The 13,172-nt window shown below is 39.5% G+C and overlaps 1 protein-coding gene across 1 annotated transcript in view; it reads left to right on the top strand.

Moving 5' to 3' along the window:
- LOC121390064 (PDZ and LIM domain protein 3-like) overlaps positions 1 to 9,932 on the top strand; it is a 37,931-nt gene extending 27,999 nt beyond the window's left edge. The window contains exons 3-4 of the mRNA XM_041521772.1: positions 5,839 to 6,026; positions 6,633 to 9,932. Of these exons, the coding sequence (XP_041377706.1) occupies positions 5,839 to 6,026; positions 6,633 to 6,739 (295 nt within the window). The 3' untranslated portion in view covers positions 6,740 to 9,932. The remainder of the gene's footprint in view (positions 1 to 5,838; positions 6,027 to 6,632) is intronic.
- Positions 9,933 to 13,172: the final 3,240 nt, after the last annotated feature.

Genomic DNA, 13,172 nt, shown 5'->3' with positions numbered 1-13,172 from the left:
TTTTAGTTACTTCCAAAGCCTATAAAATAATGACCTTATTACTCTGTTTTATTGCACCTACTTCAAATAGTATCCGGTCATGCGAGGGCAATTGTTACTGATGGAATAAGCTGAAATGAAAATAACTATTGTTATGATTATTAAAGGTTAGGTCGGATACGCAGGTGCAAAGTGGCCACCTGTTGCGGCTGTATCTATAACAATATCTCAGTATCTGTGTTAATATGCCGTATTTAGTATCACCGAAGTAAACAATATGCAGTATGATTTATTCAGAAAATTCAAGATTGTTCAGAAATGTTTGGATCTTTCATTCTATTATAATTATTGATTTATTTTCAGCTTGTACCCAAACGAAACATTACTTCGATTTTTAAACTATTTCCCCCACTTATTGCAGTTGTCATGGAGATCTAGACATGAGCCAGGGTGACATTAGCTAAAAAATAAATAAAATAAAAGGGTAAGTATAAACTAAAACCATAAAACAGATACAACCAGAGAGGCAGCTCAATGTATATACTACTCAAAAGAATTTAAGGATCAGACGATATTTTCGACATTATTTTCTGAATGTCAATTATATTAGCTAGACCATAATGTCACGCATGGTATTGTTCCATTTTGACGAAAGTGGGTCTAAGCAACCCATAAATGAATTAAAATCCACTGTCATTGACACTGTCGACTAGTTCTAATGGCGAAAACATGCTTACATTTGCACGTAAATTAGGGCGAAAGCGAAAGGTCTGCTAAGTGCCCATAACTTGCTTTTTCACAAAGCGCTTCATTTGCACACTTTGCACGTGTATTCCATGTTCCCAAAGCTGAATTTCCGTATAATTGGAGCTTGCGTTCGTGTACGGTGCACACTCCAAATTCGACAATGGTACGACTTCAACTGACTATCGAAGATCGAGGAAGGGCTATTGTTTGGCTTCAGGATGGCAATACGCAAAGAAATGTTGCTCTGAGACTTGGTGTCAGTCAGAGTGTCGTTGGCCGACTGTGGCAACGGTACCAAGCAACGAATTCTGTTCGAAATCGTCCACGTTCGGGAAGACCCCGAAGCACTACAAATAGAGAGGACCGCTACATCACCAATATGGCTCTACGTCAACGCACAACCACTGCACGCCGATTACGTGACAATCTGCGGACTGCGACTGGAACTCGAGTGTCTGATCAAACCATACGCAATCGTCTTAAAGCCAATAATCTACGCTGCCGTCGCCAGGCTGTTCGACCACCACTCCTACCACGTCACAGAACGGCCAGACGTCACTGGTGCACGCTTCATCTGCGGTGGCAACGTGTTCAGTGGGGTCGAGTGATGTTCACTGATGAGTCCAGGTTTAGTCTCCAGTTCAACGACGGTCGGGTTCGTGTCTACAGACGTCCTGGGGAGCGCTTCGCTGACGTTAACGTTAGACGACGTCACCGGTTCGGTGGTGGCAGCGTCATGGTGTGGGGCGGCATCTCTATCCACCACAGGACCCCCCTCTATGTGGTGGATGGCAATCTGAATGGAATCCGCTGTCTGAATGAGATTATCCAGCCGTTGGTTCTCCCAGGCCTTCAGCAGATTGGCGGCGGGGCAGTTCTGAAGGATGACAATGCCAGATCCCACCGCGCCAGGGTGGTAACGGACTTTCTCAGACAACAAGGTATCGCCAGGATGGATTGGCCAGCATATTCGCCTGACTTGGCCCCAATATAGCACGCCTGTGACGAATTAGGCAGGAGAGTTCGGGATAACCATGCCCCTCCGGCCAACCTTCATGATCTGGGTCAACTTCTTATGGCAGAGTGGCAGGCCATTCCCCAAGAGTTCTTCAGACGTCTGATCAACAGCATGAGGCAACGATGTGTCGAGTGTATTCGCGCCAGGGGTGGATTCACACACTATTAAACGAATGTTCTAATGTGTAAAATCCATGTTTGACAACCTTCAACTTTGACAGCATGTCATGTGACTTTCTTGTATACAGTGACGTTTATTTGTGTTTTTTTTGTAAATATGGAACAATAAATAAAAATGTTGGTGTTGTTTACATCATCAATCTAATACACTCTGAAACTTATTTGGTTATAAATGTTTGACCCTTAAATTCTTTTGAGTAGTATATATACATTGCTAAAGTAAATGGAAAAGTGAAAACGTTTAGTAAAACATATCATGACCTAGATTTTCTCCACCAAAATATGTTGTCTTATCATTCACAGCCCCGAAGCGACCTATTTAAAACTAATTACACACAATACTGGCTTTATGGGAAAACAATCGACCGACTGCTCTGGTATTAACAAAGGGCGGTACCGACTGTCCAGGTACAAAAATACCGAGAGGACACAAAGGATATGTACACTATGTAACATTCATGAGATCAGATGAGACTGCTCAGGTATTAACGAAGTGGGGTGGGGTGGGGTTACCGACTGCTCAGGTATTAACGATGGGGGGTGGGTGGCGTAATAACATAACCGCATCCTTGTGTATAACATTACCACATATTGGCGTATAACATTACCGCATCCTTGTGTATAACATTACCACATATCGGCGTATAACATTACTGCATCCTTGTGTATAACATTACCACATATTGGCGTATAACATTACCGCATACCTGTGTATACCATTACCACATATCGGCGTATAACATTACCGCATCCTTGTGTATAACATTACCACATATTGGCGTATAACATTACCGCATCCTTGTGTATAACATTACCACATATCGGCGTATATCTACGTCCTTGTGTATAACATTACCACATCCATACCTAATAGCATTGTCGCATCTCTGAGTTTAACATTACTACAAAGTATAAAATATTATATGGGCTTATAACACTACCGCTCACATGCAAGTCACATTACCATACCCAAGCGTATCACATACCACCGCGCTTCTCGGAAAGGCTATTGTTGTTTTATTCTGAATTCTAATATAATATGCTTGAAAGCAAATGTATTTATAAAACAAATTGACAAAATTCAATTGATAGGAAAGTAACTGTGATGTCCCCAACGGATATGTTAATTTCATGGTCGTACGTGTTTGAGATCTTACCATATAAACCACCATCTGTGGATCTAACCTAAGCCAACGGTGAGTTTTCATTCTACCAATCAAAACCCATTGGATCTGTTTAGCGAGGAAATGACCGAGTGTGACCATCAAATTGCTTTGGCTGATAGCATATCTTATTTTATCTCATCTTCAGGCCTCTGACAATGGAACATTTAAGAAACTCATTACGCTGACAAATTCAGAAACAAATTCAGGTAACCCATTTCGATTTTGCGTAACCCGTATGACCCTGTATATGATGTCCTAAATAGTATGTGCGAACGCAAACTGGGTTACGTTAAACCAAACTTGCGAAGTTGATATAAGCCTTATTTTGATACGAAATAAAGAATTTTCTGTCATCCCGAGGTATATAAAACAGTTATGCTTGTGTCGTGTTAACGAATCATCATACACCTTAAAAATAAACAGGTATTTATTTATTTATTTATTTTTGATTTCCTTGATATATATGTTTCAGGGACAAGGTTAACACACAGAACCACAGAGTTCAGTTAGCGGATGATGTGATATAACTGATATGTTTCATGGGCATGGTTAACAAACAGGACCCCAGAGTTCAGTGAGGAGATGATGTGATATAACTGATATGTTTCAGGGGCATGGTTAACACACATGACCCCAGAGTTCAGTGAGGGGATGATGTGATATAACTGATATGTTTCAGGGGAATGGTTAACACACAGGACCCCAGAGTTCAGTGAGGGGATGATGTGATATAACTGATATGTTTCAGGGGCATGGTTAACACACAGGACCCCAGAGTTCAGTGAGGGGATGATGTGATATAACTGATATGTTTCAGGGGCATGGTTAACACACAGGACCCCAGAGTTCAGTGAGGGGATGATGTGATATAACTGATATGTTTCAGTGTTATGGTTAACACACATGACCCCAGAGTTCAGTTAGCGGATGATGTGATATAACTGATATATTTCAGGGGCATGGTTAACACACATGACCCCACAGTTCAGTGAGAGGATGATGTGATATAACTGATATGTTTCAAGGGCATGGTTAACACACAGGACCCCACAGTTCAGCGAGGGGATGATGTGATATAACTGATATGTTTCAGGGGCATGGTTAACACACAGGACCCCGCAGTTCAGTGAGGGGATGATGTCATATAACTGATATGTTTCAGGGGCATGGTTAACACACAGGACCCCACAGTTCAGTGAGGGGATGATGTGATATAACTGATATGTTTCAGGGGCATGGTTAACACACAGGACCCCACAGTTCAGTGAGGGGATGATGTGATATAACTGATATGTTTCAGGGGCATGGTTAACACACAGGACCCCGCAGTTCAGTGAGGGGATGATGTGATATAACTGATATGTTTCAGGGCCATGGTTAACACACAGGACCCCACAGTTCAGTGAGGGGATGATGTGATATAACTGATATGTTTCAGGGGCATGGTTAACACACAGGACCCCACAGTTCAGTGAGGGGATGATGTGATATAACTGATATGTTTCAGGGGCATGGTTAACACACAGGACCCCGCAGTTCAGTGAGGGGATGATGTGATATAACTGATATGTTTCAGGGGCATGGTTAACACACAGGACCCCAGAGTTCAGTGAGGGGATGATGTGATATAACTGATATATTTCAGGGTCATGTTTAACTCACAGGACCCCGCAGTTCAGTGAGGGGATGATGTGATATAACTGATATGTTTCAGGGTGATTGTTAACTCACAGGACCCCGCAGTTCAGTGAGGGGATGATGTGATATAACTGATATGTTTCAGCGTCATTGTTAACACACATGACCCCAGAGTTCAGTGAGGTGATGATGAGATATAACTGATATGTTTCAGGGTCATGGTTAACACACAGGACCTCAGAGTTCAGTAAGGGGATGATGTGATATAACTTATATGTTTCAGGGGCATGGTTAACACACAGGACCCCAGAGTTCAGTGAGGGGATGATGTGATATAACTGATATATTTCAGGGTCATGGTTAACTCACAGGACCCCTCAGTTCAGTGAGGGGATGATGTGATATAACTGATATGTTTCAGGGTCATTGTTAACTCACAGGACGCCGCAGTTCAGTGAGGGGTTGATGTGATATAACTGATATATGTCAGGGGCATGGTTAACACACATAATCTCAGAGGTCAATGAGGGGATGATGTGATATAACTGATATGTTTCAGGGGCATGGTTAGCACACAGGACCTCAGAGTTCAGTCAGGGGATGATGTGATATAACTGATATGTTTCAGAGACATGGTTAGCACACAGGACCCCAGGGTTCAGTGAGATGATGATGTAATATAACTGATATGTTTCAGGGGCATGGTTAACACACATGGCCCCAGAGTTAAGTCAGGGGTTGATGTGATATAACTGATATATGTCAGGGGCATGGTTAACACACACAATCTCAGAGGTCAGTGAGGGGATGATGTGATATAACTGATATGTTTCAGAGACATGGTTAGCACACAGGACCCCAGAGTTCAGTGAGGGGATGATGTAATATAACTGATATGTTTCAGGGGCATGGTTAACACACATGTCCCCAGAGTTAAGTCAGGGGTTGATGTGATATAACTGATATATGTCAGGGGCATGGTTAACACACATAATCTCAGAGGTCAGTGAGGGGATGATGTGATATAACTGATATGTTTCAGGGGCATGGTTAGCACACAGAACCACAGAGTTCAGTTAGCGGATGATGTGATATAACTGATATGTTTCAGGGGTATGGTTAACACACAGGACCCCAGAGTTCAAGCAGCGGGACAGGCGGCCGCTGGGGGGCGTGTCGAGCTGGTGGAGGAAAGCATTGACCCACGCATGAACGAAGGGTCAAAGTTCAGACAGGTCACCCCAAAGACGTATCAGATTCTTGAGAAAGAGTTGGACGCAAAAGAACAACAAGTTGACAGTAAGTGGGATTCTTATTACAACTTACACTGACATTTGATAAAAAGTTCGAAGCTAGACGCAAAAGGATATCGTCTCAAGCTGGCCGCTTTCAAACAATTGTGTTTAAGAAGGTTTAATAGGTTAGTATTGAACATATTTATTTTAGTTTTGAGACTCAACAGTTTTATGTTAATTAAGGATTAGAATTATCTGCCCTTTATTCAGCACAGCGTTATTTGGCGCAATTTGTTTTTTTACTTCTTATTTTAAAGAAAACGTTTTAATTTTACTTCGTCTTTTCCAGACATGTGAAATTATTAAAACCACAATTAATGTTTGACTTTTGAATTATTAAATGCATTAATTCTGGAAGGGCCAGATAGTGTCATTCATGATTTAATGTGTCTATAAGACAACAGTCGTATTTGTCTTTTGCAATAATAAAAATTATAAATTCTGGAACTGGATTAACAGTCTTTAAGTTACATGCATATTCATTTATTCGTTCGTTCATTCATTCATTTATTCAAAGATACCTCAGAACAAAAGTATAATGGCGGTTGGGATAATATCAATATAAACATTCAGTGGAAAGTAAAATTTAAAAACATGTTGTTTCTTTCAGGCGCAGGTACTAGACCAGCTTCAATATTTGACAGAAAGAAACCACAAAGATCCGGGTATCTTGTAGCTCAAGGCAAAACCATTCAAAAGACTTATGGTGAATCTTAAGAAACGTGTGTGTCCACTAAATGCACTCTGTCTGTAGACAAAAAACGCCCAACCCTCGTTCCAGTAAAGCTGTTAATACTCGCCCACAGTAAAAAACCTCCTGGAGTTTGAAATTACATTGCCTTCATTTGTTGATCCTACTGGACTCTATGTTTAGCTATTCGTTTGTCAATCTGTCTCGAACTAGCTGAACATTCGACATGCAAATTATGTACGATTAAAAAAATGAGTAATTGTAATTTCCAAACTCCACGAGCAGTCGGCATCTTCACAATGGATGAGCTGTTGTATTTATAGCTTGGCCTATTGCATATCAAAATAGTACATTGTTTCGAAAACATTTTTGATTGTCTTTTTTCGTCAAGTCAGATTGCAATACTAACAAAAAACCCTTAAACTGCTTGCTGGAACGAGAAGAAATTCCACTGAACTGCTTAAATATACTAATGAACTCTGGTGTATCTAATATATTCAATGACTCATACGTCGTCTGAAAAGGGATGTTAGTGTTTCGTGTTATTGTTTGTTTTAGCTGTTATATGCTTGTTTATATACACATGTACACACATGAACATACCTATTGGTCGCCGTTCAAAATAAAGTATGGTTATAAGATTTTAGCACGTTATATATGTATATGCAAATGTACTAGTTAGAATGCACATTTGCAATCGTTGTTTAACTACTAAACCTGCATGTCGACCAGCACGGTGTCAGTTCAGCGCCCCGAGAGATCCACCGCGTATGAGCCCCACACCCAGCCTAGACAGCCAGTGGTAATGACATATCAAATCGCTCTGGAGGCTCGTCTACTGTACCATAAAGTGTAAACTGGTTTTCTGCAGAAAAGAAAATCCCGAGAGAGATTTCGCAGACATAACGCACCTACGACTTAAACTACAGAGTGTTTATTGGAGGTTTTATTGACCAATATAAATACGCAAGTGTCTAGGTCTGTCCTAGAACAAACGATAGCGTTCTGACAATGAAACATGTAGCGGGTTCCTGTGAAGACTATGTCAGAATTATGTCGATAAATAAAACAAACACACTTTGAGGTCTCCGACATTGCGGTATATGAAGTTTCAATTTCCACTTTATTGCTCAGCAACACTGCAACACGGAGCGGTATAGTCGTCTGAATGGGTTATTATCGTCAGTGGTGGGATGTGGCTCAGTGGTAGAGCGATCGCACGTGGCGCGACGAGTCGTACGATCGATTACATTCATTTAACACACTGCATGACAACTCATTCTGAACATAGTACATGGCTCCTCAACGAGTACCCACGCGCGCGCGCGCGCACACACACACACACACACACACACACACACACACAGCATTAGTTGTCTGTTCAATACGAGTGTTCGTTAGAGCTGGTTTCACTGTGTAATATTAAACTGTGTGACCCGGAAACCAGAGACCGTGCTTATAAAACTTAAAGTCTAGACTTTAATAAAGTCCAAACTTTAACGTAATGCTATTTGAATGGCGTTGCCATGACGTTAAAGTGTGGACTTTATTAAAGTCTAGTCTTTAAGGTTTATAAGCACGGGGCCTGAAGCTTACAATCAAACTCAGGACATCGTAAACATTAATTTGGTCTCGAATCTACTTTTGGATTAGGAATATATTTTATAACATCATTTAATTATTTCTGCATATGCGATGGTCTCCACTTCGTGAGCCTTTTTAGCAGTCATATATAGGCTCACACCACATACGATTGCTTCAACTGAAAAACAATCGCCACCTTTGCGAGTGGAAGATATTTGTACTGTCTAAAATCTAGGATCAGCGATTTTAATGAAATAGAATTCGAGATTCAGATGCAATATTCATTTGTGGCTTCATGCTTGCGCTTGATGAGGTATGTGGTGGTCAGGCCTAAAACTGGTTAATTTATAAGGGTTTTTTTTCTTTCTTAAAGTGCATTAACATTTATAAAAACAGAATTCAAAAGATCAATTTAAATGTCTTTGGAACACATATCCCATTGGAATACAATAGAACACATACTTGTAGCATAATATATTATTGACGTGCGGCATGCATTTGTTTTCTTAAAAAGCGTTGTTTTATCCCTTGTGGCATGCTTTGCAGTTTTCAATGACATCAGTCATGTAGCAAATTGTGCTGCACGGCGTAATGATAAAGAAAAGAGTTTGATGTTTTAATAGCATTATTATGCATGCAGAGAACGCGGCTACACGAACACGAAGGAACTGAGCCGCGTGCCTGTGAAAGACCTGATTAAGTTATAACATAGTCGTTTTTACTTTATTGTATAACGTAACACGTTTTACCTTTAATTTTGTACCATTATTTGATTGTCTTGTTGATCTGGAAGGTCGACGTGACTGACGATCAAACGAAAGTATATCGATCGGGTTTTCAAAATAGTAAAAAAAAAATAACACAAAACACAAATGGATAGAAGTGTTGTATTTCGAAGGTATAATCATTTGGAGAGTTCACAAATATCATTCAGGGCTTCTAGATTATGGTAGCCCCACTTCCATGGCTAGTGATATTCAACGTTGGATGAGTAAATAACTACTATATCCATGCCCGATGGCTAGTGAAAAAAGTTGTCAGATGCATTTAAGTACATTTTGTAAATATAAATATCCTGCCCCCCATATCTAAGGGTTTTTATGCTCTGTTTCCATCTTTAGGTGACCTATATCCAATTATTCCCATTTGTAAAATTGCATTTACTAAAAGTAGGACTAGTGAATTTTTAATCGTGGCTACTAAATGTTTTTAATCACTGATCCTGTGACTAGTGGATTTTATAAAACAAAATTTTAGAAGCCCTCATCATTAGATCATTAGGGATAAAAATAGCTATTGCACCTCTCTCTCTCTCTCTCTCTCTCTCTCTCTCTCTCTCTCTCTCTCTCTCTCTCTCTCTCTCTCTCTCTCTATGCGACTATTTCTAATTAGTTAAGCTACATCAAATGATACCTACCTAACTTTCTATGAAACTATAATGTGTTTCGGTATACTTTCTTTTGGTCGTCATTTCTCTCTCTTAAAGCTTAATATATGTCGTTTCTTCTTTTTGATGTATACACATTTGTAACTACAAACTATAATATATGTATAAAGGACAGTAATTTATTTTTTAAAATGTCATTTCCCTGAAAATGTTGACATGTTTTAGTAAATAAATACTGTTTGAATTTGTCTCTTTTAGGTTGTGTTTATTTTCAACTTCCATCAATATCATGTTTATATCCCTACGGTTCCAACACACCGTGTACACAGCCTCTGACTTTGTATCAAGAATTATTCTCATCCCATACTATCCATAGTGTGACACCCAATAGCCGATGTATTCTTCGTTCTGGGGAGTCGTAAAACATCTATTCTGTTCTCATACTAACCATAGTGTGACACCCAATAGCCGATGTATTCTTCGTTCTGTGGAGTCGTAAAACATCTATTCTGTTCCAATACTATCCATAGTGTGACACCCAATAGCCGATGTATTTTTCGTTCTGGGCTGTCGTAAAACATCTATTCTGTTCTCATACTAAGAAAAGGAGAGAAGAAGAAAACTTGACAGGCATAAATCTGCATTAGATTTAGGTGAAAAATAAAACTGATTTGACAAAAAATCATTTAAGTGCTTTATCAAAAATAAAACTCATTAGTTAAGCATGTATAATACAAAATGGATTCCAAAAATGTTCGTCAGTAAGGACATAAAACTTTTCTAGAAGTTAGGTTGCTCTTGCACATAAACTGTCAAGAAGGTAGGTCTGTGCGAATCAATTCATGTTTTTTCGGGCTATTGTGTCACACACAATGCAATACATCTCATCATTTGGCCTTGGTCTTATTAACGGTGTAAACGTTCACATTAAGGTCATTATCAAATAACTTCCTACACTTCTTGAGCACAAATGGTAAGCTGTTGTTTGTTTTTGTTTGTTTTGTTTTTTGGGGTTGTTTTTTGATTGGACAAAAGAAAAAGGAACAGTAGAATGTTCTCTTCAAGTTTGATGGATCGTAAAATTGCCGATTATCGACAGACCTATTGGGCTTTCCCTCGTTCCAACCAGTGGTCCACGCCTGATAAAGTAAAAAGTACATCTTAAAGTTCCCTCGCTTCTCTATTCAGTAGAGCTATACTCTCACAAATAATATTTAAACATGATATTGAAATATTGTTTGAGGTGTGTTTATTCTTAAAAAGAGGAATTTAGCTAAATAAAATGTTGTATTTGACCTTGAAAATAACTTTTAGGTCATTTCAAGGTCATGAATGGATCGGCAATATCTGACTTCCTATAAGTGTTCAATACATAAATAACACCTAAATGGAACAGTTTAGCTTTTATTTAAGATTAAAGTTTTGAATTGGCTGCCATTTTTCAAAATGGCCGCCACGGGTTCCATGGGTGGCTGCTGACTTGGATCCATATCCATATTTTTTCACAATTGTGCCAAATGTCATACTTCTACTTAAAAGTGCAGGGTTTTTTGGTTTAGCAGCTGCACTATATACGATATCCATAGACCCATCCCTAATACACATCACGGTCAGAGCACGGACACATTTATTCTTTATTTAACATAAATATTTAGAAGCGCTCCCTTTTCTGACTATATTATCGCTTTAATACTCGACTCTAGGACAAAGCTGGCCGATTAACAGCGTGGGCCGAGAACTTCTCTTTGTACCCATTTAAATCATTTCGTATTTCTTTCATACATCTTTGAGAATGTAGAAGTTTCGCAGAGTATTTTATTTAGCGACCGACAACAAAACATGATACCAGCACTTTCCGGATGTAAGCAGTTAACCATTTAACATTCAGAGCGCTAAAATTAAACACATTACCTGGCGTCGCGCCGAGTCCTCAGAAGTGGTAGGTTTTGTTTAACGACACCACTAGAGCACATCGATTTATTAATCATCGGCTATTGGATGTCAAATATAATTTTGACAGTTGTAGAGGAAATCCGCTACACTTTCCCATTAATAGCAAGGGATCTTTTATATACACTCATCCCACAGACAGGATAGCACGGTCCCTCTAAATAGATCATGGTCACGGTGAGGGCGTTGTCCCTCTAACTAGGTCAGGGCCATGGACAGACACGCACCTGTCCCAAGTATGTCATGATCAGGCTCACATCAACGTCGCACACCTGCACACAAAGATCATTGCCTAACACACACCAAGGTCAAGGTCACGGAAAATTGGTCATGGCCCCATACAGGCCCGTCTACTACTCGCAGTATGACTAAATTCACAAAATTATTTTTCCAAGACTTGGAATTTATGGTCCGAGACGCGTGCGGACGTAGCCCAGTAGTAAAGCACTCGCCTGATGTGCGGTAGGTATATGATCGATTCCCGTCGGTGGGCCCATTGGGCTATTTCTCGTTCAATGCCAGTTCACTACGACTGGTATATCAAAGGCCGTGGTTTGGTCCTGTCTGTGGAAAGGTGCGTATAAAAAAACCCTTGCTACTAATGGAAATATGTAGAGGGTTTCCTCTCTAAGACTAAATGGTAAAATTACCAAATGTTAACATCCAATAGCCGATGATTAATAAATCAATGTATTATTTAAAAACTTTGTTTTTACCCCCTTTTGGGCCTTGCCATTTAAGTCCCTGGGAGGGTCAGAACGACCAAATTCACAATTTGATTTCACCAAATTTAATTCGAAATTGTCTAAAGAATCTGAAGAAATTACAGTTTAAGTACAACCAAAAAAACAACAAAAAAACCCCATCAATGGCTTTCACGAATTAGATCTAATGATCTATACACATAAGAAGACTATTCGTTATAGCTTTTCTGGAACTTGCTTTCTTTTTTAATTAGCTTAAATTTCCACTTTTAGCCCCTACTCATCAGACCCCTGGGTGTTTAGAATGACAAAATTCACAAAGTTTGGTTGGAATTCAACATGTAATGTTGGAGAAAAATAGACGAAAAAACAGTTTGAATGCATTTCTCTATTATAATAAACTTCACTCCCTCATCGGGGACAAACGGAGGACCCAACACTAATGACATTTACAATTTAGATACATTATCTATTGACCTTTACATATATGAAGACTATCCTGATATAACGTTTCTCTAAGTAGAGGATTTTTTTTAATTGGCATATATATCCGCCTTTTGGACCACGCCCTTCGGTCGCCCAGGCGGCAACGAGGTCAAAATGAACAAATTCTCAAATGTGCTTCTTCAAGTGCCAAAATTTGTTTGAACTTGGTCAGGTAGTTAGGAGAAGAAGTCGATAAATTACAGTTTAAATGTATTTCTCTATACGACTATTGTGAATTTTACTCACGTCCTGAGGAAAATGGGGGACCCAATATTAATGACATTAACAAATGAGTTAACCATAATTATGTTGACCTTTAGATATGTGAAGACTATTTGGTTACAGAAT

The sequence above is a fragment of the Gigantopelta aegis genome, chromosome 15, assembly GCF_016097555.1.
Source record: "Gigantopelta aegis isolate Gae_Host chromosome 15, Gae_host_genome, whole genome shotgun sequence".
Classification (NCBI taxonomy): Eukaryota; Metazoa; Mollusca; class Gastropoda; order Neomphalida; family Peltospiridae; genus Gigantopelta; species Gigantopelta aegis.
This window is presented reverse-complemented; position numbering and strand designations above follow the sequence as displayed.